The sequence below is a fragment of the Nipponia nippon genome, unplaced genomic scaffold, assembly GCF_047370975.1.
Source record: "Nipponia nippon isolate SJK-2023a ecotype South Korea unplaced genomic scaffold, ASM4737097v1 scaffold_5, whole genome shotgun sequence".
Lineage (NCBI taxonomy): Eukaryota > Metazoa > Chordata > Aves > Pelecaniformes > Threskiornithidae > Nipponia > Nipponia nippon.
The window spans coordinates 73,243,325-73,269,754 of NW_028262369.1; the positions used below are offsets into that span (position 1 = coordinate 73,243,325).

General features: G+C 38.1%; 1 protein-coding gene across 9 annotated transcripts in view; it reads left to right on the forward strand.

The window, feature by feature from the left end:
* Positions 1–26,430, forward strand: part of PDE1A (phosphodiesterase 1A) — a 183,699-nt gene that overhangs the window by 152,328 nt on the left and 4,941 nt on the right. For 8 of the 9 annotated variants that reach the window (XM_087732392.1, XM_087732395.1, XM_087732393.1 and 5 more), the window contains 6 exons: positions 1,045–1,146; positions 1,262–1,382; positions 5,156–5,237; positions 6,812–6,932; positions 9,126–9,310; positions 20,166–20,441. In XM_087732392.1, the coding sequence (XP_087588518.1) occupies positions 1,045–1,146; positions 1,262–1,382; positions 5,156–5,237; positions 6,812–6,932; positions 9,126–9,310; positions 20,166–20,441 (887 nt within the window). The remainder of the gene's footprint in view (positions 1–1,044; positions 1,147–1,261; positions 1,383–5,155; positions 5,238–6,811; positions 6,933–9,125; positions 9,311–20,165; positions 20,442–26,430) is intronic. The other variant, XM_009462319.2, reaches the window with a different exon arrangement.

Below are 26,430 nucleotides of genomic sequence, written 5' to 3' on the forward strand. Positions count from 1 at the left end.
AGTAAATCAAAGATATGAATACAATATGAAAGATTAGTCAGAATGACTAAAGTAGGATTCTACTGTTGTAATTGATACTTGGACATCCTTAAGATTGGGAGTGTGCTCATGAAGATATATGCTACATAATCAAAGATTTAATGTGGTGAATTGTCCCCAATATACATATAAGCAACACTCTTGCACATAAATCCTCCTAGGCCATTTAAAAAGCATGTAAATAAAGACCCAGTAGATTACTACATGGTCTCTATACAATTCTTCTTCATCAAGGAAACAGGATTTTCCAAATCAGTAATTATTGTTGACAAAATTAATGTACTTTCATATACAGTGAGAATTAATACACTTTCTTACATTATTCATGTTTTACTGTTTTCATATTCATTTAATAGAAAGCTGATGGACAAGCCAACATCTCTGACCATAATACCAAGATATAGACAAACTATAAATCCTGAACTTGTTCTGATTCATGAAATAGGCATTAAGCTATTTTTGAGATGAAGGGTACTTTGTCATAATGTTCATATATTGGTGTAATATTGATGGTGTTTCACATGTAATACCTCTTGCTCTTCTGAGTGTTTCCACAGCCTTCTTCCTAGGTTTAGTGTTATGCCTGCTCTGCAGTTATATGAGGGTGGTAATAAAAGACACAGATAGATCCCCTTGTGTGGTGGTAAGCCCAGAGACTGACTGGTTTTTTGAATACTCTACTGTTGGAAAAATAAGGAAAGACTCATAATGGCTGACAGAACTGCATGCAATTTTAGTTTATACACTAGAAAAGAGGAATTACAAAACAGTGTGACTCTGAAATAATGATTGCAGAGTGCATTTTCTGAAGTACATTGCTTTCACAGAATCCCTTTAGGATACAACCTTCAAGTTGTTAATAATTTATTTAAATGCTTTTTAAAACATAATAAACCCCGTGATGTTGTTTAGAAAGTTATAAATTAACAAGTACTGCTTAAACAAATGTACCATACATAGAATAAATGAATTGTAATCAGTCATTTTGCTTTTAATTATTCTTAGGGAGTTGCGTAGCTTGGTCATTGAGATGGTCTTGTCTACAGATATGTCGGGTCATTTTCAACAAATTAAAACGATGCGACATACTCTACAGCAGACAGAGGGGTAGGTTATTTTCCATTCTGTTCATTATAGTCTTTCAATGAGCTCATGTACAAGAAAATAATGTAAATAGTTGCTTTTGTTTTGAGATAATTGGAGCATGTCCTTGAATTGACAGGGTAGACAAAGCCAAAGCCATGTCTTTGATTCTACATGCAGCAGACATAAGCCATCCAGCAAAATCCTGGGAACTGCACTACCGGTGGACCATGGCCCTGATGGAAGAATTTTTTCGACAGGTGCCATTTTTAAAATCTTTTAACAAATCTCGTTCAAGAAGCAATGGTTAAACAATTAAATCTTTTCATAAGCCTACCAGCAAGGATGCTGTTGCTTGTGATTGACAAGCATAGTCAGTAGTATATATTCCTTACTCTTCATACATACCACTGACATTAATTTAACTTTTATGTGCGTGAATAAGATGCAATTGTTATAGCTCTATATCTATTTCAGCTGATACCAGCATTCTGAGTGTTGTAGCATTTTTTTTCTTTCAATAATAATATAACTTGTCAAGCTGTTTTCATTCTGTAGACAGAGATTTATATATGCTTTGAGTTAAAAAGAAGCACCAGCAGGGTAGGATGAGGGACTTGAAAATAGAAACAATTCATGTTCAGCAAAGAAGGCAAAAAGTTGTCTCTATTTCACGTTTCAGAAAGCCTTCCTGTTTCTTTTCTTTGCCAGTGCTTGCCATGCATATACCACATAGATCTGAAGGTTTTGCTTTCATAACAACCTGATCCAAATCCAGAGGTTAGACAGTATCATCCTGTTAATGCTGTGGCCATATATCCTAAAACAAAAATGGAGACACACCTTTGTGACAGTCTTTTCATTTCTGTGAGATACCGAATTCAAAGAGAAAGCCCAGTAGGTGTTGGTGTCACTGCTGCCATTTTTCACTCACAGCAGGTGAAAAAAAAACATTTCTCCAAAGGGGGAATACTCTCCCTGTAATGGATATTTGTGACCGTGCACATTTTTAACATAACAGTTACTAAAGTACAACTGATAACAAAATCCAGTTTAGGTATTACTCAGTTTCTACAGTTACACACAGGCTTTTAAAATGGTTAATACAGATAATGAAACAGTGTATGTATTGCTCGTCTTGATTTTTGTTATTTTGCAATATGCTGACATTTTCAAACCAGATACGTCACACTGGAAAAAGGGGTCAGAGAATAAAAAAAGTAAGTATGATAAACCATGAGGTTGTTAGGCCCATCTGCCCTAGGAGGTTCCTAGAGGTTCTTTATATGAATTCTCAGTAGGGAGCGTCAGGACGTCCTTGACTCTGGGCTTTGCACTGGGGAGACAGATTGGAGAGCTGGTGCCTTAATCTAAATAATGAATGGACTAAGTTTTGTGGAAATGCTGAGTAGAGTCATGAGTTTGTGTCTGCTTCTGTAAATGGAAATGATGAGGATTTTGAACTTGAGAGGAAAAAGGAGGAACAGATTACCCCAGATATATGTTACTTGAAAAGGTCAGAAATGACCAACTGTAAAAACATTTTAGGCACAGAGAGACAGACTAGGCAGAGCCCACGGGACAGTGAGGCAATGTGTCCAGTCAAGTGGATGTAGCATTAGCAATAAACAGTACCACACTGGTTGTTGAGTGCATAGGATCTGCTAATGTTTTTAGTTATTCCTTTATCCTTTCATTAGAAGAAGTAACTGGATCCCAAATAAGCTGCTCAAAGACTTGAGAAGGCATTTAACAATAGAATCAAATCACCATATATGTATTTCTGCAACTCAGCAGTATAAATTGTGAAAGTCTTTGAGGCTGTAGAGGAGTGTGCAAGGAATTGAATCCCTCTTTATATGTACTACTAAGAACAGCATGTGTGGAGTAGTTCTAACACATTTAACATGTGATGAAGTAACTGTACATATATACATGCACTGATTAGTGCAGACACAGTAGGTCTCCTGCTTCCTAGATGCACTGGCTTGGTTGTGCATCCTCTGGTCTCTTGATCTGAGTGTGTGTGGTGGAAATCTCTGGGATTTCCAAATTTCCATCTCCAGCCAAGAAGAAGTAGTCCAAATGTATACAAAGCCCGCTAATTCCTCCTCTTCTTTTCTTTAAAAATAGTAATTCAACTACTTCTATTGCCTTAGAGGAAAAAGCAGCAAAGCCTGAAACTGCTGGTGCAAAAACAATGCTTTAACAGGCAGCTTTCAAAGTAGTGAGAACCAGCAAAAAATGAACATTCACCTAGACAAAAAACTTTGTTAACTGCAGCTAATAGTTAAAATATGTGCCAGTGTTAACTTCAGGGAATAAGCCAAACAGCACTTTAAGTTTAAAAGCAACAACTACAGAAAGTGTGTTATAATGCCAAGAAAAATCTGAGCTACTTGTTTAAAATAGAAATACACCCACCCATCTCAAAACCTTAAAAACAAATACATAGTTCAAGTCACTCAAAGAAGTATCACAGCTCCTATAACATTCTGCTCTCAGTCTGAATAGATCCAAAAGCACAAGAAGGGAATTTGTCCAGTGAGTTTATTGATTTTTTTTAATTTTAAATCTCATGAAATTTACAATAGAATTAGACTTATATGACATTTAAGTATTAATTATGTATTATATTAATTGCAAAGTAATTAATAATTAGGGTAAAGAGCTACTTGAAAACATAAAAAAATTCAAACTTTCTTTGCTAGTGTGGCATTTTTTCTTTTTTAATACCTAGTTAAGGGAAGATTACAAAATTAATATTGCTTTAGAAATCCTGTATTCAACAACGGCTGAAATTGTTAGAACCACGCCAGTTTATATTATATCACGATCTGGCTCCTGCATTTACACGGAGATACCACTGGCACTGCTCCTGGTAGTAAGTGTTCATGTGTTCTACACTCTGAAGTCAAATTATGAACACTTGGGCATAAAATTGAAAGGCCACAGTGATGAAACTCTCCACTTCCACATGAAATACAATCTGCGAGCTACATCTGTTCCTGTGACTGAAGTGCTTTTATTGGTATTATAGTTCTAAACTTTTCCCAAATCTAGTTCAATGATATATAATAAAAAGACTAAGGAAGGTTTATACTGCCCCCTTCACCCATCAGCTTCTGATGAGATTTTTGGGAAAATGTTCATGTACTGCTCCCCACTGAATGATCATGAAACAGCACTCTCCATGACTAATGTAATACGTAGAGCCATTTTACTTGAAAGACTAAGTTTTCCTATATCTATAATGTCAGTGCTTCTGGGGGCCAGGTTTGTCCAGCAACACAAATTATAGCCTCCTTTGAAAGATGTCTCTTCAGGGTTTTTTTTTGCACCACTATACTTCCTTTTTAGGCTTTTGCAAGTCAGTTGGTCTACTGTGCTGAAAATGGAGATAACACCCCCCTGTCTGTTAAGACTGTTATGACAAAAAAACTCTTTTAATGTGTTAGGTGTTGAAATATTTTCAGAACTAGGTTTGTACAAGTCATCTTGAGTAATGAAATTGAGTTTGTGCTTTTTTATGGCTTCAGCAGCAGAGAGACGTGCCTGCTAGTGAGAATGAGTTCAAGTCAGATCATGCCCTTGACCTGTATAAATCCATTGAAGAAATTTTACACGTTGGATAAACCAATGTAATAGAAGGAAACATATGTTTGGCATATTATTACAAACATGTCTAAATATCTCCAATCCCATTACATCTGGGATCAGCAGCACTAAACTGTGAATTTTGAAGGACTTCATATATGTTAAATGTAATTGCCACATGCCTTGCTCTTGAGGAGAACTTGCATGCAATAAGTCCCTTTATATAAAAATTGTCAAATGTAAGTTAGAATTTTGGCTTTTCCTGAAAATTTAAAGATAAATAATGAGGGGGTTTTTGCTTGTGGCTTGTTTTTATTTAGGAGTATAAAGTGAACGAAGTAATCTCCTGAATAAATACTGAAAATGTTCAGATTCCTTTGCCTCTCTGTCCCTCTATCAAATATGTGCTTATAATATTAAATGTTGTTGTTTGCAGGGAGACAAGGAGGCTGCTTTAGGTCTTCAGTTTTCCCCACTCTGTGACCGCAAGTCTACTTTGGTAGCTCAGTCCCAAATAGGTAATAATAAATTGTGTTTTTCTTTTTCTTCTATGTGTAGGAGCATGTAAAATCATGTGGGCATTTCTTATGCCCATTTTGAATTTTAAATGTTCCAAATGCCATCATATAGAAGGTATTTCCTTGCACCTATCTGTTCACTAAACTCATATGCTCTTACAGCAGAAATGTGCTGGTCTCAAAAGAACATGAAGTTATTTCAGCACACGATGCCAAGGAGGGGTAGGAAAGGGATTAACCAAAGTACTGGACATGAGCTCAACTTTTATTGTACTTGCTTTAGAGTTTGGTAGATCATGTCCTCAGACAGATTGACTCTTGCTCAAGAACTCACAGGTCTGTGTCTACTATAATCTGAAATTCTGGTAACGTTTTGTAGATGCATCTTAATTTAAAGCTAATTCATACATCAGATCTGTGGACTGCAGACTGTCAGTGTGGCAGAGTCAAACTACACAAGGTCAAGCCTGCTTGGGTTGACAAGGACCAGTGCATTCTGTTCCTGTCAGTCCTAATTGCATTTTGGTCAACAGTGGTCAAACTTCAGCTTCCCATTTTCAGAAATGCAGGTCTTGGCTCTCTCTGTCCCCATTTCCATTGGCAATAATAAGGAAATAAAAATTGGTAAAGATCACTGGGGCTAGTTACAAGGAGATATTAAGTAAAGCAGTATGTCCTACCAACAGCTGTACCTTTTATGTGAGTGAACACAGTACTCAGGGAAAGACTCTATAGGTGACAGTCTCTTATTCTTGAACTGAAGCATGTCATCCTGTCTGATCTTGTCACTCAAAATGTCTTTTATTCCATTTCACTGGGACTTGAAAGGCAACAAGCTTGAGCATCATACCTACTGCAGGAGGGAAGGTGGATCCTAGGCTGAAGCACTGTTGCTCACCTTTGTGCTGTGTTGAATGGTTACAGTATGAAGACATCTGGAAATCCATTGCTAGCTCATGTTTTAGCATTTTTTTTTTCTGTTAAGTGCTCAGCAGAGAATAATGCTTCATTCTCTCACTATGTCATTCCATACCTTGATGAGCACTTTAAAATGTAAAAGACATTGTTCAGAGCTGACATCTCAGAACTGTGGGATGAATGCTGTCTCCTAAGGATATTACTTGTTCTCTTCACTGATTTGACAGAACACTCCTACACACTGTGAAATAACACTTTACCTCTACAGAATAATAAACAGCAGTTTGAAATATTAACTCCTTGGCAAGAAGAGCTGAATGGTAAAAGAAACAGTATGACTTCTATAGCCCCTTGGCTCAACTGTAGCTTCCTTTCTATTCAATAATTAATATTCATTTCAAATGGTAGGTGTGTTCTGCAGTGCATAAAATTTACAATAAAAAGGAATGAAAAGCTGTAATTATTAATATCTAGTTATATCTGTACAGCTTCAGGTGTTTTTGGTTTTGTGCTTTTTTCCTCAAGATTATACTAGTGGTATCTAGTATATTGAATCAGGACTACAGTCAGAAAATCAGCCTGATATCAAGTATTTATTTTTAGATTTGAGAGCTGTAAAAATGTAAAATCTGATTTTCTCTCTTTTTCTTCTTTAGGTTTCATTGATTTCATAGTAGAACCAACATTTTCTCTTCTTACGGACTCAATGGAGAAAATTGTTATGCCTCTTATAGAGGAAGCATCAAAATCTGAAAGTCCTGCATTTGGGACACCCAGGTATGAATACACTGCTTAGTTATTGAACTAACGTAAACTAACATAATAATGTCATTCGCAGAATTATTGCAATTATTTTAACAGTTGGAAAACATAAATAGCTGTACAGTATTGCCATCATGTGGTGCTATGTTGCATTTGCAATATGCTTTTACTCCATTGACTGTGGATGATCGTGCATATAAAAAGGCATAAACACAATAACAAGCAGAATACACATGTATAAAATATAAAGTTGATTTTCTACAGAGTATCTAATAACAATTTTTTTCTTTTGACTATAATCTTTGCAATAGATTATTGAAGTTCCTGGTTCTCTTCTCTTGAGCCATTTTCAGTATAATTTTAATTGACAGTACCAAAAGTCATTCTTTTCTTTCTGAGAAACAATTGGAAGTGGAGGTGGTGGAAGTGGTTTCAGGTTTTTTTCTGATTTTTATTATGCTGTAGGTCACTCTTCTTCACCGCTTCATTTTAGTATTATTTGATATATACACTTGAGACAAAACTGATTCCATTTGTATTCCACTTGAGAGTTCTAAATACAGTATAAGTGAGATGCGGGGGTGGGGGGGGTTGCCCATCAAGCTCTTGATTTTTGCATCATAATGGAAGTTGTCTATAAAACAAGCTAGCTATGACAGACAATGTTATCTGAGTGACTCCACGCTGAAAGCATCATTCAATAATCAGATGTTGCTCTTACAAATATTGCCTCTGTTACCACATGTTTTTTCGTTTTAAAACTGTAATTTGAGCTTTCATTGAGGATACTAATATGATAACTCTGCAGGGCAATTTTTCATTTGCTGTGCATTAGTTAGATTTTAACAGGAAAATGATGAACCTTGCTCTTTTCTGATCATGACTTTACCTGTATTTCGGTTACTAGAAGTAAGTAGAAGTTACTAGAAGCAGGTATTTATGACAGCGTTCTTAGTGTTTTGGGGAACAGTGTTAAACTAAGGCATTATTGATAACAACCTTGTTTACCTGCTCACTTCTTCACAAATGAGTGATTAGCAGATGCAAATGATTAGTAGCTCTAGGTTTCATTTTTGGTTGGTGTTCATGACTGACTGGTAGATGAACAAAGGCTTATGATCCAGCAAAGCTTCCTCACGTGAGATGGAGGACAAAGGGATTTTTTTCTTAGTATGGAATCAAGAGCTACACTTATGAAGAGAGTGGAGAGCCTATGGCATGATGCAGAAATGTCTAAGCCAGCAGAGTTGCACAAGCACCACTGGATGGACGCGATGCGTATATGGCGTGACATTCACTGTAGTGCCTGGAAAACATTAGAATTATAGCCTGTTCTTTCCATTCTATCCCATTCAACATCTCTGGAGCACACGGAAATTACAGTTAGCTCTTCTTGTGCAGTTCTCGCTGATATGTTCCCTGCAACTGTATTTTCTGATTAATGTAAATCCATTTGTATGCATATTAACATCTGTCTTTCTTTGGTACCAATGAGATTAACTATGCAGCATAATTGAGTAAACAAAACCTGGTATGACATGATTACTTGTACAAGGCCAGAAATAGGTCTGATTTTTTAATCATAAGAAAAAAAGAGAGTTCATTCTTTTTTTCTCACCTTTACATGTATCTGCATATTCACATACGAATAATCAATTTGACTCCTGCCTTACCTTAGGTGTAAGGTAGGTGCAGTAGCTCTTAAGTGGATTTTAAAGCCACTGTACTAACTCCTGCTTTGACTACACTTGAAGGCGTGTACCTTGAAGAGAATTTTCAGCTGAACCTGAACTTACTTACCTGTCATATACTTTTGTGTCTTGCTTTTTTTAAATGGGTCAACAAATAACAATCAGATGTCTTTCCTGTGAGCCCCAAAGATACCATTCACTATTCAAAAACAAAGCTAAGAAGCTGCTCCAAAATGGCTACATAAACATTCTTTCAAGAACCAACTTACAAGTAATGCATTTTCAGCTGTCGCACTTTTTTTGAGAATTCCCTGGAAAAAGGTCTGTAAGAATCAGTCGCAGGTTATAGCTTCATGAGTTGAAGAAATGTCTTGTATCTTAGGCACTCTTTGATGAGAACTATTATTTCAAGTTAGTGTTTGCATGTAGGTCCTAAGGAATTTGATTCAAATTAACTGTTTGTGTGTTATTAAAATTCCCTGACTGTTCATAATTTAAGGTTTTTTCCCTTCTGCAGCCAGAATAGTTTGGGAGCAGTAAGCAATGCTGAAGCACAAAGACGACCCGGTTTTAAAAGTACCAGTGATGGAGGGACTCACACAGAAAATTCTCTAGCAACTGTAGACCTAACGAGGTTTAAGGACAACTTGATGAAGATCATTCAAGCAAACAAAGAAAGATGGAAAGAATTAGCAGTAGAAGGTATGATATACCAAGGTGGAATATTTTTATAGGTTACTGCCTAAGATCTCCCCCTACTTTATTTTTTAATTTCCTTCAACCTATAAAAATATGTAGTTGTCTTGTATTCATATATTTTATGTCTTAATGTTTGTTTAGATGGTCCTGTTTTGCTCTCCCAGGAAGTATAAAGAGAACTAGGTGGTCAGGGGATGAGAGGAAATCTTATAGCCTGTACAATAAGGCTCTGTGCTGCTCAGCTTATCTTTGGAGGTCTGGTTTAGAAATGTGCATGCTTGCACATTTAATCATAACTGATACTGACATCTGCTTTAAATGCCAAAATCAACAATTCAAAGTAGTATGTGCTGCCACATTTCTTAAGAAACATAAAAGTTGTACTTTGCTATTAGAAATGCTATTTGTTCCCTACTGTATGGAACAAAATTCAGTATTGCAGGCTTCTTGGGACTATGCTGTAGGCAATTATTTAAATGACTCAGTGGATCTAAAGATTTGGGCAATCACAACATGTATTAAACTCAAACAAGGCAAAAAGTGACTCTTCATTTGCTGGTTGATAGTTAATAAAGCTAAGCCTACATCAAGCATCATAGTTCATAAGCCATATCTAAAAATTGTCTGGGGTTACAGTTTCTGAGTGAGATGATTTGTGATAATTGTCGAACAGAATTTATAACCTTAATCCAGGTTAAGTGAATGGCATTTGGGAATATTTTGACCACAGTCTGTGTTGTTTCTGAGTAAGCACCTGGAATATATCAGTATACTGTTTTACTGCTGGGATTGGTCTCACTGTACATGACCTGATACTGACTGCAGGAAATGGTATCCTAGAACCCAGTGCCAGCCTTGTCTTTCATCCCATCATCCAACGCAGCATCTTTTTTCTCAAAGAGGTGTCAGACAAGAAAGAAAAACACTGCTGAGCAGTGCTAAAATCTCATTTAGTGCTGAATTGCGAATGGATATTCTCATTAGGAGAATATTAAGTAAGAACAAGGTTCTATAATCTATTGTGACGATGACTTGAGAGTTAGGTAGAAGGGACAGCTGAGGAGAGATTCAACTAATATTGTCTTTTCTTCATGAGCAGCTTCATATGATCAATTGCCTCTTTTGGTATTGTCCAGCTAACACTGACTGGTCAAAAGGACAAAGCTGCTCATTTGCGATGATCAGTAGTAATAGCAGACCATCAGTGTTCCCAAGACCACCTAACTACAGCCTGCAGAAACCAAGCAGCCCTACATGCAAAGTCCTTCAATATAGAAGAATGAAGAACTTGCTATTGGGAAGTTTGCCATTTCCGGTTGCATCTAACTAACCAGTTTGATTTTGGTACATCAGCTTTTTGGCATATTGTTTTGGAGGTGTACAGTGCTATCAAAAAGATAATATCCCCTTCATTTCCAGTACTTTGTAGTGCTCTATAAATTACTGATAGATTCAGCCCAGTTTTACTGGTCTGTTGACAACCATTGAAAACACAAAGCTTCTCACAGCAAGAGATTTAAGAATTGTTTTTCTATACAGTCAATATTAATGTGAGGCCCAGCAAGATCCAGCAAACTCTGGGCATGCTTTCTACTGTGAAAAACAAAGCTGTTAATGTTCAAGACTCCATGGATTTCGTTGAGATTGTAGTTGTCCATATTCTAGGATGCCCTTCTTTTCTTCCATCAACTTGACTAATGAATTATGTCTAAGTATTTCCCAAACAGAGTTATGGAATTACAGTAGAATGTACATTAGGAAAACTGATGGGTAAGTGGAAATAGCTGGTGTTGAGGCCTGAGCTTCATGAACAATATCTGCTCTGTGTGATTGTCGTTGAATCTGTTTTGCAAAACCTCTGTGAGAGCAAGGAAGAGATTTATAGAAAACTGTGCCCATAAAGAGACTACTTGCAGCAACGTCTGCAGTTGACTGGAACATGGCACGGAGACCTGCAGAGTGCCTGGTTAGAATCTAGAGGAACCTTGTGAATAATGCAAATACTTTTGAGTACAGATTTATATTTTGTTAGTACACAGATAGTAAGTTTTTTAATAAAAACTGGGGGGGGGGGGTGATTATATAGATTTTGTGGAAGTTAAGATATTTTAGCTTCATTTTTTGGAAGCAATGTGTGGGCATTTCCTATATATGTGGGCACTAAGGGCTGCTGGAAAAGAGGTTTTCACTAAGTGAAGGTTGCCCTCTATAGAGCACTATCTGAGGTAGCACGTAAGTTCCTTGTCACATAATGGGAGAAGGAATCTTCCTCAACTGGTCCAGATCAGCATTATATCTGCTCTGAAGCTGCACCCTGCAAAGGCTGAAAATCCTTAATCAGACTGTGCAAAATTAACATCTAGTAAAGAATGAAAAATATTGAAATACATCCCCTTTCCACTTGAAATTCCTTTCACATTGCACTCAAGTTTGACTAAACTTGTAAGTGAATAACCTGAGACCTTGAACTTCAGGTAATTTGTTCTGTCCTGTCTGGATCTCCTGTTACCTTCTCTGACTCTATTGCTTGATGAAAAGTCTTTAGGTTGCTCTGGGCATATGCATGAAGTTGTGTTTTATTCATATGTTGGTAGGAGCACATACAGAGGGAAGAAATACCAGGGGTAAATCACTGCCAGGTGAAAGGAGTTTTGTTATTGCTGTCATTATTCCTAGCTAGATAATTTATGACAAACCACAGAGCTGAGTGCACTGAGAAGGTCACGTGCGTGAGGGCAGTATGCCATGGTAGTAAGCAGGCTGGCTGTTAGCGTAGAGCTCCAAACGCACTTCCTGAGCTGACTATGACAAACAGTACTTGTGCTGTTAAAAGAACCATCTGCATTCTTGTCAGTGGGCTCCGCAAATACTAGACATTGTTCCCGGATTAGTTCACAGACTCAGGAGAAGTTGTCTCTATAAAATAGTAATACACATGCACAAGTAATATAGAAAGGAAACTGGTGACAATCCATATAATTTCCTGAGCATGACTTGAACTTGTTCCAGCTTCTCACCTTTTCAGAACAAGGCTACTCAGGTAGCATTGATTGAGAGGCAGTTCAGCCAGAGGTGAGCGAGGGCTGAGGAAGGTGGTCTGACTTCTATGCCTAGACAGGAGACCGAGACAGGAGACAGAGACACACTGACAGTGCTGTTGACAAGGCAGCCTTCCTGGAGATGTAGCAGGCCCAGCTGCTGGTGCTACCCCTCCCTGAAAAGGTAGTTGCTGCTAAGACTTGATTCAGAGCAAGCAGCTTGTGCAAGGAACAGTGCGCTTTGTTTTGGAAAGGCCTGTGTTAGTAAGGAAAGCGTTTATCTACCTAGGCAGCTGTTTGAGAGCTTTCTTAACAGAAGGCTCACTAAATAAGATGGCTCCATTTTGCTAAAAAGGCCATGTCTTGTATAATTGATGCAGAGGAGCTCAGTGCTCGATAGCCTAAGGGTCCTCAACCTTTCACCACTGGAGAATTAGAGGAATGTTTCTCAGGCCTTTCAGGGAATGCTGTTAACAGGGAATTACCATAATGATCAAACATCTGGGATTCTAATTTGAAAGCCTTGATGTTTAATTAATATTCCAAACCCCTAATCACCGGATAATCTGTCTTTGTTCAACTCAACACAGTGATAAAGAGACCATTTCATCCTGTGCTTTTTTCAGCACATAGTGGTGATGTCTGCTGCTATTTGCAATTGTGGTAGTTGTAGCAAATAGACAGTAAAGATGCTCAGATGCGTCTGAGAGGTTGTTCATTAGAGAAAATGTTTGCTAAATGGATTTTAAGGTCTGGAAGTTATTGACTTACTGGAAGAGCTGTAAAAAACACACAACTTGTTGGGAAAGATTTAAATATAATGTAAGCTACTTCATGATGCAGTTCTTACAACATAGAGAAATTGTAACACAATGATTTAATATTTAAAAAATACAATGTTTATTCCTTCTGCCTACAAAGTTTATTCCTTCATGCTTATTTTGTTCTATAAAAATGTTCTAAAGATTTACTAATCAAATCGGTCAGCGGTTGGCAAGCTCAGGTACTCTTAACAGAGTAAAAGAGTATGAGTAGTAATCATGCTTACTATCTGTTCAGCAGATGTCATTGTAAACAAAGTTGCAGGGATAAATAAGTATCATTATCTTAACTTTACAGTTGAGCAAAAAGAGGCAGAGACGGCTTAGGACATTCACCTCAGGTCGTATAATAACACAAGGGAATGCAGCATACAGACCAACGGGCCCATCTCTGAAGCATGCTAACGTTGTTCATCTCCAGGATAATACAACAGCAGTGTTACTTGTTGTTCCCGTTCTGAGGAATTGACTTCTTACAGGACCTGACCAGAGGTTGCATTATTTGTATGGAAAGTGATCAGTGACAAACCTCATCCTCAACGCCTTTTGGCAGCGCACTGTGCTGCATGGTTCAAAGGTGTATGTCTGGGATGACTGACTGCATTAGGACAGGATGAAAAATATGTGAGGCTGAACGAGGCTCTTGCACTGTTCTGTGCTTAATTTTGATAGTAAAAATATGAAAAAATGACAACTATTGCATCTTTGGAGTAGAGATCAGCAGTTTGGGGTTTTTTGTGTTGTTTTTCTTTTTTTTTTTTTTTTTTTTCTGTGGGCAATAACTTTGAATAACAAATGTCTCTTCTGAAAGACCTCTGCATGGTACCTGCAGGCCCCCCTCGGGCACTTTCAGTCCTGCATACTGTCAGTCGCAATAACCACAGGGTTCGGTTCCATTTTGTCTGAAAGATTTTCTCTGCAGACTCACTAATAAGACAGTAACAGCTGCTGAAATGTGAAAATCTGAGAGTGATGATCTGATAGCACGTTAATGTGATTTAGCAGCCGCTAGGAAGGGCGGGCGGTGGGAGGACATGTGTGACAGTCACAGAAACCAACTGACAGTTTGGCACATGAAATCTACTCTAATGGACTGTTTTAATCTGTTGGAGAAAAATAAATTCAGGGGGCTATAGGAGTCCCATCTAGGACCAGTGACAGCGATTTTAATTGCAGTGCTAAAACATTTAGATCATAAGCGGTTTTTGAGCTAATCCAGAAAAATGTTAAAAACAGTGGGAAAAGGAGAATTTTTCACCATGGTCTGAGGAAGTGTAATAAATAGGTTGAGCTAAGAGTAGCAAGAAAAGTTTTGTATTGGCAGTACCTGGTAAATCACAGACTAAAGAATCATAACTGAACCTGATAATGGAACCTGTTATATATCCCATGGAGTATACACCAGAGAGCTGACCCACCTCTGCACGTGACTAACTACATGACTTAAAGCACCTTTTCCCTCTAGTAGGTTCAAAGCAGCATGTCCCTCCCTTCCCGTATCCCAAAAGTCCCAGCATTCAAGCTCCTGTGCTTGCAGCTGAACAGCAAAAGAGAAGTAAAAGGTGGAGGTAGCCATCCTATGAAACCATAAACTCACAAATTATTTTTAATCGAATCTTTTAGTAAAAAGTTTTGATAGCTAATTAAGCCTTTGCTACTTTCTCTATATGGTGTAATGCCGTGACATCGAGTGCCACTGGATTATGTGGTTTGCAGTGGTTTTATATACTCCTATATCTGTGATGACATTTGTGTGAGGAGTTGAAAGTGGAAGGAATCAGTGTCTAAATAACTCTGTGGGTTACTGCAATGTATTCTTGGGTTTGAAAATGGCAGGTTGGTTGGGTAAAATCACGGTTGTTTGGGAACTCTTGGGCATGTCTTTAAACTTACTTGGGAGTCCCAGAGGCACCAGAATCAGTCCTCTCATTTTCTGCAGAGTTTTGATGCTTATTGCTGGTCCCTTCCTCTTATCTTTAAAATGGCTGATGTGAGAACATGTCTTTTATAAAGGTGTGTTTCTTTCCCACGTTGTCCCGGTTTTGGTCTTTTGTCACTGCTTTGTGGAATTTTGTTTTCCAGTAAAAAAGAAGGTAGGCAAACCTAGAAATCAAAGTTTGTGCTAATATACACAGAGAGACCATAACATCCAGCAGCATTCTTCATTACAGATTCCTCAAATAATTTAATTCTTGCTGAAGATGAACAGCTTTCATCTCTAATTAAGTAGCTTGCTAGTTCTTAATGCTTCAATGTCATTATGTCTTTCTGTAAGGGTAAGTTATTGTAGCTTATTTTCAACACAGCCAATGAAAATAGCAATGTGATTCAGCAGACATTTGTTTTACTGGGGTTTAACACTGTGGCAGTCGCTGCCATTAGCTGATTCAAAATGTTCTGCTTACACATGGCTTTTGTGTTTTTCCTCTTCATTCTTGTTAAGTGAGTACGTGCTCAAGTGGTGCAGTTGCTGGCGATAGAAAGTTATTTTATAAGCCTTGTACTGTGCAGATTATAGTAGCTGAATGCTCTGTTTCTTATTACAGAAAGGCCAGGAAAAGAAAGTCGATGGACATATACAGAAGAGAAAGTACCAAAATGTAGAAAGGCTCCCTCACTACTTAGTAGACTATGTCCTGAAAGTGTTGCTGCATACACAGGCAGTAACGTAGCTGAGCTGGTGGAAATAAGTGTTGTAGTTGATAATGCAGACTCACCAGAGCTTCTGCAGCAGCAGAGCAGCAACACTTGGGAGATCACACAGTCCTGTGGCACAGTGCTAGAGACTGAGCTGTGACAGTTTTAGCATTTCGTAGACAGTTTAGTCCTTTGTTGGGATGACAGGAATTCAGTGCTCCCATTCACTCCAGCACACAATAGAAAAAATCTTAAAGAACTCGCTTCCATTTTCAGAGACTTATTAAGCCAAAAAAAAGGTAACTTAATGAAAGAAGAGTAGTGTCTGGTGAAAAGGGGAGGGGAAAGAAGTCACCTTCACTAGTTAACACATTTTCTGTAGATGAAAAATTACTAAGTACCAGATTTTTTCAACTGAAATTTGGCTGTGGCCTCACAACTCCTGCCAGTTTTCCAAACAAAACAATGCATTACAATTATTTTGCCAACAGCCCAGCCTAAACACAAGGGAAGGAAGACCCCACTTCTACCATGTTTACATATCCAATGCCGTTGTTGCTTCTCATGAAGGGCAGTGATTTAAGGCAGGAGTTCAGAAATAGCACAGAAGTACAGAAGAGAGGGATAAGATTGACTCACCCCTAACAGACCAGTTAGGAGAAGCCATTTGTTTTACAGATGAACTCACACAAATTTTGCTGAATAACACTTGGGTTCTTGTAAAGAAAACAATACCAAACAGTTGAAAATATGTAAACAGGCCTGGCTGCAGGCACTTGCAAGTTAAAACAGAGAGAGCAAAACCAGTAGCAACAATAACACATACCCCGAGTTCACTGCACTGCACAACACACTTCTGTTTGCCTTTACCTGAATGGATATGATAATCCTTAAGCTGTTCAGTGCCTAACTGACCCCCCGCCCCCACAAAAGAGGGGAGTTTTCTAAAGGACCAAGAACGTTGTTTGTCTTATTAATCTTATTCATCTGTTTACTTTTATTAAATATTGTCAGTGTTGCAAATGCCAAGTTACTCTGTTCATTTAACATACCCCATTTCCATCTCCAGCTGGCCATGGCAATGTGTGCCCATAGGGGAGGAGAAACTTGCTCTTCCAAGCAGCCCAGTGCAGGGTGAGGGGCAGCAGCCTTGCGTGCTCCTCTCTGAGGGTCCTGGCAGTTTGTGGCTGGATGGAGGCAGAGGCTCTGACGCAGTGTTTATTATAATTCTTACTGTCCAGCACTGGGGATCAAACATCATGCCAGCTCTGCTTCTCTTACACTAGTGGTAGTAACTTAGCAGTGCCTTCCTTGAATTTTAGTTTTTCAAGTCACTGACCCAGTCTCAGCCTCTTTTAAAGACTGCTAAATATTTCTGTTTCATCAGTGATGGGACAGCAGAAATGACAGAAAATGCCAATTATGGTATACAATATAAAGGTCCTATATGATATAGAGTACAATTATTAGCTGTTACGGAAAGCAGAAATCTGTATTTTTCCAGCACGTATAGCAAATTCCGCAAGTGGCTGATGTACCATAAGAATCCAGTATTTTTCATCTTTTTGGCAGTGTATTTCATAGGGATTGAAGCTGAGTGGAGCAAAGCAAGTCAGAACATAGACTCAGATGTCCATCAGATGAGAGACTTAATACCAAGAAAAAGGACTTAAGAAAAGGTCTTAATGAAAGTTGTGATATCATCATAGAGGATTTTGTACTTGAGGCTTCTCAATCGTGATCACAACTACAAGCCACTCCTCCTGGTTGCCCTGAACAAACTCTTCCAAACTGGACATGATACTTTTCTTCAAGCTTATTTGACTGAGAGTGATGGAAATTTTGTCACCATGGAATGGTAATCACAGATATGATTATCAGCATAAAAAGACTAACGTTTAGCAATAGTTTTAACTCCACAGATTTTAAAATTCCACAGTATTTTTCATACTTAGAAAAGATCATACTTTTCTCGCATACTCTTTCCTACTGACTTCTGGAATGAATAGTATTGCACCAGTTGAAATGCAATAGGTATGACATTTAACTAGTACGTTATCACGTGTAACTTGATACAGAGATACTCCATTTCAAAGCTACATCCACCAGATGTGCGTAGATCTGAGTTAGAGTTTGGCTGTGTTTTAGATATCCTTCAACAGACATGCTTGAGATCATCTCAAGGGCAGTCACAGAAATAAGAGACCAGCAAGACAGAAGTTAAGAACAGGCCATCAGCATTGGTCTGGTTAAACTGTTAATCTTCATTTGCCAGTTTAAGCTTGGTAGGGAGTGAAGAAAAGCAATTTTAAGCTTAGATATTCAGCTTTATGAACTAAAAAATAATAGTGGGTTTTGCCTATATGAATATTCTGAGACTTCTTGTATGAGAATAAAGTGGTCCGCCACCCAGTTACACCTAGACAAATCTGAATTCTGGTTAGCATTGTCCTAAAACACCATTCTGTGAGAAAAATACTGTCTATTCTTACCAGCTTTCAGGTTAAAAAAACCACCCTTTGTAGTGTGAGCTAAGTTAACATTACAGTTTTATGTGCCATTATAGCTCAGCTTTGCTTTCCTCAACTTATGGATGCATCTGAACAGCATCTGAAATATTTTATCTTGGAATTTCCTTGGCTTTTTTATAAAGTTAAGGAAAAATGCTTGTAGCTCTGCCATATGAGGCAAATACGGCACATAAATTAGTTTCTTGGGACAAAAGCCTTCGGTAGGTAGATTACACCATGAGTGACAGATGCTTTAATTAACATATCTGGATTGAATATCAGATTTGCTTCAAGTTGCAGATACATATTTCTTAATGTCTTTAGCCTGACCACTTCTTAGTAAGAGCTGCATTGAAGTCTGTAGAAAAAGAGTACCTGTCCAAGTTTCAGAAGATTTGGAGTCCAAAACAAGCAGGTCTCTAAAGTTTGTAAAAAAACTGGCTTAACAATTTAGAAATTGCTCAAATTTGAAAGTTATTGATTTTTTCAAAAGTATGACAGGAAGTATAAGAACTGACAAAAAAAGGAAATTATTTAACTCTTCCATGCTTCTGCACATCAGATCAGGTTTGGAGGTGTTCCTTTCCGACCCATTTCACAGGCCAAATTGTACTTCAGGGGGAACTTTCTTTGGATTCAGAAAAGTGAGGTGATGAAGATGCCAAATGCTGACTGTGGTAGAAATGTGATTACAGACTGGGCTATCTTTCAGTTGTCGTATGCAATCACTTTTGGTCTGGATTTGGACTGGTCATTCACAACTAGAGTTTCTGGGAGCTGCCAGTTGAACTCAATAAATATCTCAGAGCTCGGTTTCCTTCCTTAATACAGGGTGCGCAGCCAAGTTAGAAATTTTATGCAATATCATGCAGCTATTTTGTGGAGGTGTTGTTCAAACTGCAATGCTTTCATTTTTTAAATTGATAGTGTTTTGTATCTTCTATAGTAGTATACAAATTCTAAAATCTGAATTTATGAAACAGAGATTCTAAAAGCAAGAGAAATCCATGAAGATGGTAAAGTTATTTTTTATCAGACTTTTCACCCTCCATCGCAAGTTTTTCATTCTTTGTTTTCTTCATCTTCTAGTTCCTCCTGGTACCACCTCTCTGTGCTGCTGTGTTCTGTCTCCTTTTACTCTGGGTCATTTCATTTGTACTGTTCTCCAAGTCTCTGCAATAGAGCAAGGAATACAGCCTTCCACAAACATTATTTTCTCCTGTAGCTGCTGTCCCTTGAAGCACAATTTCCCCCGTGTTTCTTCCTTCCCATCCGGTATGTGCCACTAGCTATAATGGCAGCAGTACTGGATTGCATGTATGTAACCCTCTATAACTTGTTCCAGCTGAAGCTCTGTATTAGCTGACATTTTGGACTTTTTTGATAGGCCAACTTCCTTCGGGGCTTCCCTTCAGTTCTGATGCCTCCCCCATTCCCAGCAAAGTGCTTCCCTCCATGCCCTTTCTCTGTTGCAGAACCGATGAGCTCTGCTCCTCCTAGTCCTGTGGTGGTAATCACCACTGCTGGGGGATGTTCCTGCAGCATGGGGTCCTCCTGCTCCCATCCTTCAGCTTACAGTGTGTCTGACAATGCTCCTTGCTCTGTACTATGACCAAAACCAGAAGTACAAATTAGAGATCAAACCAGAAAGCGGACCACTATGGTTCAGTTGCAATAGTGTAATCAGGAGCAGAATCTGACCCATATTAAACACACCAGTGCACATGTCCTAATGCAGAAAGTCAATGTTCACAATGTTCCCATGTGCAGCTCTATCAGTCACTACTCTGAAATCAAACAATTGTGGCATATCCTTCTTATCTAATTCACATATTTTGTTCCCTCTTTGTAGAAGAACTTGTGAAAAATGTTGGTGAACAGGAAAAAGACCAAAGCAGAAATTCCACAGATGCACAGTTACAGGAAGAGACAACAAGGATACAAAATGAGAGTAGTCAGGGAAGCGATGGTACAACCTGTCCTCCCAGATCCATCGTCCTACAAGTAGTCTCTTTCGACACTCCTCTGAGTGATGAATCCAACTCAGAAAAATGCACTAACTCTGATCCGAACCAGAAAGATCTCACCGATGCCCAGCAAGAAACACAGAATACAGACCCACTGAATGGTAATGCTTCATCACAGAGCACCAGTCAATCTAATGAAGCTGTCCAGGGTGAAGCTGCAGCAGTGTCTGGTATCTCCCTGTCAAACATCGACAGTAATGTAAAATATCAAACTAAGGTGTTGTACAAACCACCACTGTAAGACAGTTTCTTCAGGCATGTGTAGAAACAGTAGCGTCCTCAAACCATCCAATAAAAACTGTTTGATATAAGCAAATATCATCTTCATATTAGCTGTTTGGTATCTAGTAGAAAATTTTTTAAATAAAATACCAAGACCTTTAGTTGAACTGGAAGAATAACTTTAAAGTAATTTTAAGATGTGTATTTGCAATTAAATAGCAGTTTGTTATTGGAGAATGAGGTAAACTTTCAAAACAGAACTATCTAACATTTTCTCTTCAAATAGGTAATTGTTCTTATGCTATTAAAATGCATCCCCCCTTAGTTTAGGCACCTAATATGATTGTTATTTTGTAAACCACATCCTTTGTACTAAATGTAATGTGAATTTTAGAGATAACTTTAAGTGGATGGAATTTGCTGACTGTAGTAGGCATGGGACTGTGTCGTTCTCTTCATCAGAAACATCAGTCTCCTGACTGTAGTTTGCAGGACAAGCGGAGCAGCCAGAAAATCCCTACAATGTAGGAATATTTTTTTAGAATGTAAGTTTTTTGTCACAAGCTGACTGTGATTTAGTATCTGGTGACTGTAAGACAGTATCAAGGGCAGGATGCCCAAGCAATAGCAATAGACGTTATCAAAGTAAGAGAAAGACACTGTGCATTTTCATTTTATTGTCTGTATTTGCTTATTGTTAGAATAAGCTTTGAGGTATTATGGTAAGAATCAAGGCATATAACGGCACTTCTTTTCCTCACTTCTAATTAAAATGCTAAACTCATTAATGCTTTTATGACAGTGAGCCTTGCGATAATGTGCCAGAAGTATGGCATTGTCTGAGCAGCAACACTGAAGTGCCTGTAAGGCTTAGCTCAGACATAAGTATATGACTTGGCATATTTCTCAAAAATGCTTTTTATGGATAACTCCCACTTATTCTAGAGTTCCCCATTCCAGTGCTCCATGCTTTTGTTTTTGACAGGTTTTTTGCATCAGAAATAACAGATGGTTAATTTAGGGTCCTAAATCAAAATATTTACACTAAAATTAATTTCACAGCATTTGAAGTTGTCTAATAATTGACATTTTTGTCTTTTGATGTGTATTTTTTGCACCATTTTTTGTATTAAAGCCCAACTTGAAATTTAAGTGCCTTAGAAAACTTTCTTATCTCCTGGATGAGGAACACAGTAGGAAAAGCTGTATCTTTTATCTTTCAAACTATGCAGAAGGCAGTTGTGGTATAGCTGTCCTTGGGGGTCTTTAGATGGCTGACCCACAAAAATGCTGCTTGAGAGGTCAGATGCAACTCAGCATGCAGTCAGTGCACTCTGTTGCCTTGTCAATCTTTACATTCTGCCTTTCCTATGAGGACAGAGGTTTCTTATTTTAGAAAAAGCTAATCTCATTCATTTTCTAAGGCAGGGAATTTTCTACAGAATGCCTTGTATTTTAACACTTCAGACTGCAAAATTTATGAAAAGGGTAAGAAGTGGTTGAGTTTGTAATAGTGTATTTCCAAAGGCAAACATGACCTGGAAGCTTTTTTTTTTTTTTTTTTTTGAAGATGGTAAAAACAGTTTAATAACATGAATTCCACCAGTACAAGGATGTTCCTTCACTAGAGATGGCAATATTCAAAAAGAGTTCAGATAAATAACGAAATAGAAATAAGAGATTGATTTAATTATTTTGTGGAAATAAATAGTGTTAGTAAGGTCCTGAGCTGAAAGCCAGAGCTCATATGAGGACATTGCTCAGCTCTTGCATCACTAAAGAGGCAGTGGTACTTAAACCGTGGACTAATAACAAGTCATGGAAAAAGGGGAGATATAGTAGGAGACATACCTGCATCAAGTGATTAATCACACAGTCGCTGAGCGATGAGCCAATACTCCCTTACTGGGATCCCCCAACTTATATCTGAGCTGTTGTAGGTTTTGCAGCACACATCTCAGTTGCTGCTGATTGCCATGGAAAGTTTTGGTATAAAAATATAGGTTTCTGTACTGAAACTAAACACCTATGTCTGAAAATCCTAAACTGCTGTATAATGTCTTTGGAAATGAAATGGAACTGAAAGGATTTTTCTCCAAACCCTCCTTTACTACAAGCTGCTGGCGAGAGTGTGTAAAAAGTAGAGGCTACTGCCACGCCATTGATCAAACACATGCCGAGCCACTGTAAAATTCTGTTCTGAACAGGTCTTTGAATTATTAATTATTTTTAAAGGCATCTGATATTTAAAGGCATTTTTAATTGTCATTTTATGTGAAACTTCTATTGTGGTATGTTGACTTTACTCTCATCCATCTCCTTCAGTGATTATTTGTGTTCATTTTCCAGCATAGATAAATACTGAGGTAAATGGAGAGCTTGATGAGTGTTTTGCCTGGTTTCTGTAGCATATTAATGTCAGAGTCCAATACTCTCTGACCAGGTTCTTTTAGATATTCCACACATGAAGGATGTAATGTTTGATATCAAATTTACCTATTTGAAGATAGTTGATGTTACATGGCATTTCTGATTTAGCAGGGTGCTACAAAATATACTGAAAGCACACTACAAAGTTACACTTAGCAGAATAGAGCAATTGCAGTACTCAGCTCAATGACAATGCCGATGTGAGTCCCACTACCAGTCTCTAGAATATGCTCACTGTCACGACACTGGGTGTCACCAGTAAGGCATACACAGGTTGAAGCCAGTTCAAGCCCATTGCTCTCTTCAAAATTATTTTGCTAGTTGTTTAGTTTTTATACTCTTATATTGGGCTGAACCACATATTCACTCCCTCCATGCCAGCCTGGCTAACACAGGGAGACAGTCACACTCTTCTAATGAACTCAGGGAGAAACATCTACACCACCGGTTGATCCCCTCAACTGTGATATAGTCAGTGGATCCACTCAACTGATATAAGTGCTTATCTAAACCAAAGGCCACCCTCTGCTCCCTTTTGTGTTGAGATTGTCAGCTTGCTTTGCAACAGCTCTGGTCAGCCACCCCTTGCATTATCTCCTGAGCTTGATGGGCACATCCCCCTTGCCTGTCTCCACTGAGCCTTCTTCTATTGTAGGGGTTTATTGGTCAGTCACGATATTATTTACATTCTGATTTTATGTCATTAAATAGTTTGTTTTATACTTTAATAACATTTCATTCCTGCATTTTCCCTATTTTCCCAATATTTAAATGTCATAGAAAAATATTTTGAATATTTTATGGTCTTTTGAAATGATTTACAGAGGGACTATGTCATCATATTCTTAAAACTTCCTTTCCTAAGGACGGACCAGCCCTGTTACTATATAGTGAGAAATCTATCTATATATTGTTTAAATACCATAATCTTTTAAGTCAGCACTGACCCTTTCACAGAACTTTATGCTTCTAATAAACCACAGAGGAGACCTAATATTAATTTCTCAACTATGTCATAGATGATATAAATAAATTACATATATAGTGGGCTTTTTCTGTGCCTGCCAATTAAAAACGTATACTGCAGGTATTTACATCACTGTAATGAACAAGGGCGAGGGCAGCAGACTTTCTACAAACACATGGTGAGACTCAGGTCCCGACTCTTTGGGATGAAACGAATTAATATTGGGTTTCAGCAGCAGCTTTAAGTACCTCTGCAGAGATCATGCCACCACGTTAAAGATAACTGAAAAGAAAGGCAATACAGGCATTTAGTATTGGAATAGCTGCAATATTCAATGCCAAAGGGAAAACTCAGGCTAAAGTTTTTCACATTTCTCTTTCCACAGTGGTGAAATGATTTAATATCATTCTAAATGGAGGGAATTACATTAAACTGTCATCGTTGTTGTTGAAATGTAGATACTTAATATTAGTGTTTTTGCAAGAGTTTTCATTGCTGCAGAGTGTAGAAGCCTCATAACTACAAATAGCACAGTAGTCTCTGTTTTCTCTTCTCACTCACCCCTCCTTTTTCTCTGTATAAGTGATGTTTGAGATGGTCAAGAGTGAGTGTGTTGTGTATGATGCAGTAGCACTTGGCACAGAAGGAAGTTATAGCACGGGTATTATCCCCACTTTTCACTTTTGCACCCCTGTTGATGGCCAGCGGATCCAGACAGGACTCTTTTAATCAAGGTCAGATATTTTCAATGGAACGTCACTTCAAGCAAGCAGAAGGTAGCATACGCATGACCTTACATTTTTTCCCTGCTTCCCAAATCAGAGTTATTTGAGTATTCTAAGAAGCACTATACATCTATCAGGACATTATTAGCACTGTCCATGCTAGATTTTTCTACCTCTGTACTTTCTGTACTGAGGATGGGGGGGGTAGAAGGCTAAAGCGATGTCCAGAGTGCTTGCTGACTCCTGGGGTGGAGAATTAAGCACCTGTGGGCGCTGGGGCTCGGAGAGCAAGATAGAAAGTAAGAAGAAATGCAACATAGTTATTCAGATTGAAATGTCATACGTTAGCTGTCAATATTCTGTCTTTATAGAAAGCAGAGAACTCAGTTCGGTCATCTGTGAGTAAGCCATTGAATTAGAGATGGGAAACACAGGGGAAGATGATCTATTTGCATTCTTGGGAACTGTCATTGAATGTTTGGATGTACTGTGATGAGGGGGTTCCCCATTAAATAAAGAAAAAAAGGACTGTTTTCCTCTCCTTGTATCACATGTCTTTCTAGGTGTAGTTCCTGTAGACTATCATGTTTTATTAACAGGAGTAGCTCTGCCCTGTGTCCTGGTCAGTGAGAAGGGAGAACCAGAGGGTCGCTATTACAAGAACTCCAGTTGTGACTGAATGTCATTTTCCTCCACAATACCTTTGTCCTTTCCATCATCTCACTTTCATTTAATTGAATGTTACAAGGTTAAATAGAACTATTATAAGGTGATTTTTTTAAGTGATGATTTTCGTTTTCTCCTGAGTGATTTATTAATTAGAACATTAATTTTAAAAACTACTTATGTTTAATTAATCAGCTCCATGTTTCAATGATTTATAAATGCTAATTTGTGCACTTTTAACTTTTCACTCACAATGATAGCCACATTAATCCTTAATATCAAAATGTAAAGGAGATAATAAATCAGTGATAAAACAGATTATCAGTAACTTCACTATATGACAGCAGAGGACTACCCAGTCGCATCGAGTTATACAAAGCATTCAACGTCATCAGCAGTCAGTAACTGAAAGCCTCTGGAGGATAACCAGGTTAAATAGCAGTGGACAGATCCACATCAACAGCATGCCATTTTGATTTACGGTAATGCAAGTGGCATCAAAGAATCATCCATGCCATGCAAATGATAGTGACCATTCAGTGGCCCTGTGGTGCTCAGCCACGTGTGGAACCCTTCGCATCCATGCAAAGCAGGCAGAGATCGCTGTGGTGCCTGGTTCGGTAGCGTTCCTTCTGCACGCTGCATGGCTAAAGAGAGTAACAGTACATCAGGATCATGGTACTAAGGGAAGGTATCTGTGTTTGTGCATGGGATGAGGATGGAGGGAAGGTTATATTAAAAGAGCAAATGATGTGTTTATAAAAAGAATAGGGATTATAAGATAACAGCCATTAGCAACTATTCATAGGGCAGAGTTTATCACATAAAAAACCCTGTTGCATTGACAGGAAGAAAGTTATGTATCGTTTAAAAGTTAATGTTTAGTTTTCATGAAAATTAAACATACCAAGATTTTATTTTAAGGCCTCCACAAACCACTCCTATCCCACTCCTAAAGCTCTACTAACCACTCTATGTCAAGTATAAAATTTAAATATTTAGATCAATAGACTTTACTTTCATACCCCTCCCCACCCCCTTTTTTGTTTTTATGGATAATAAAGATTTTGCTAAATCGCT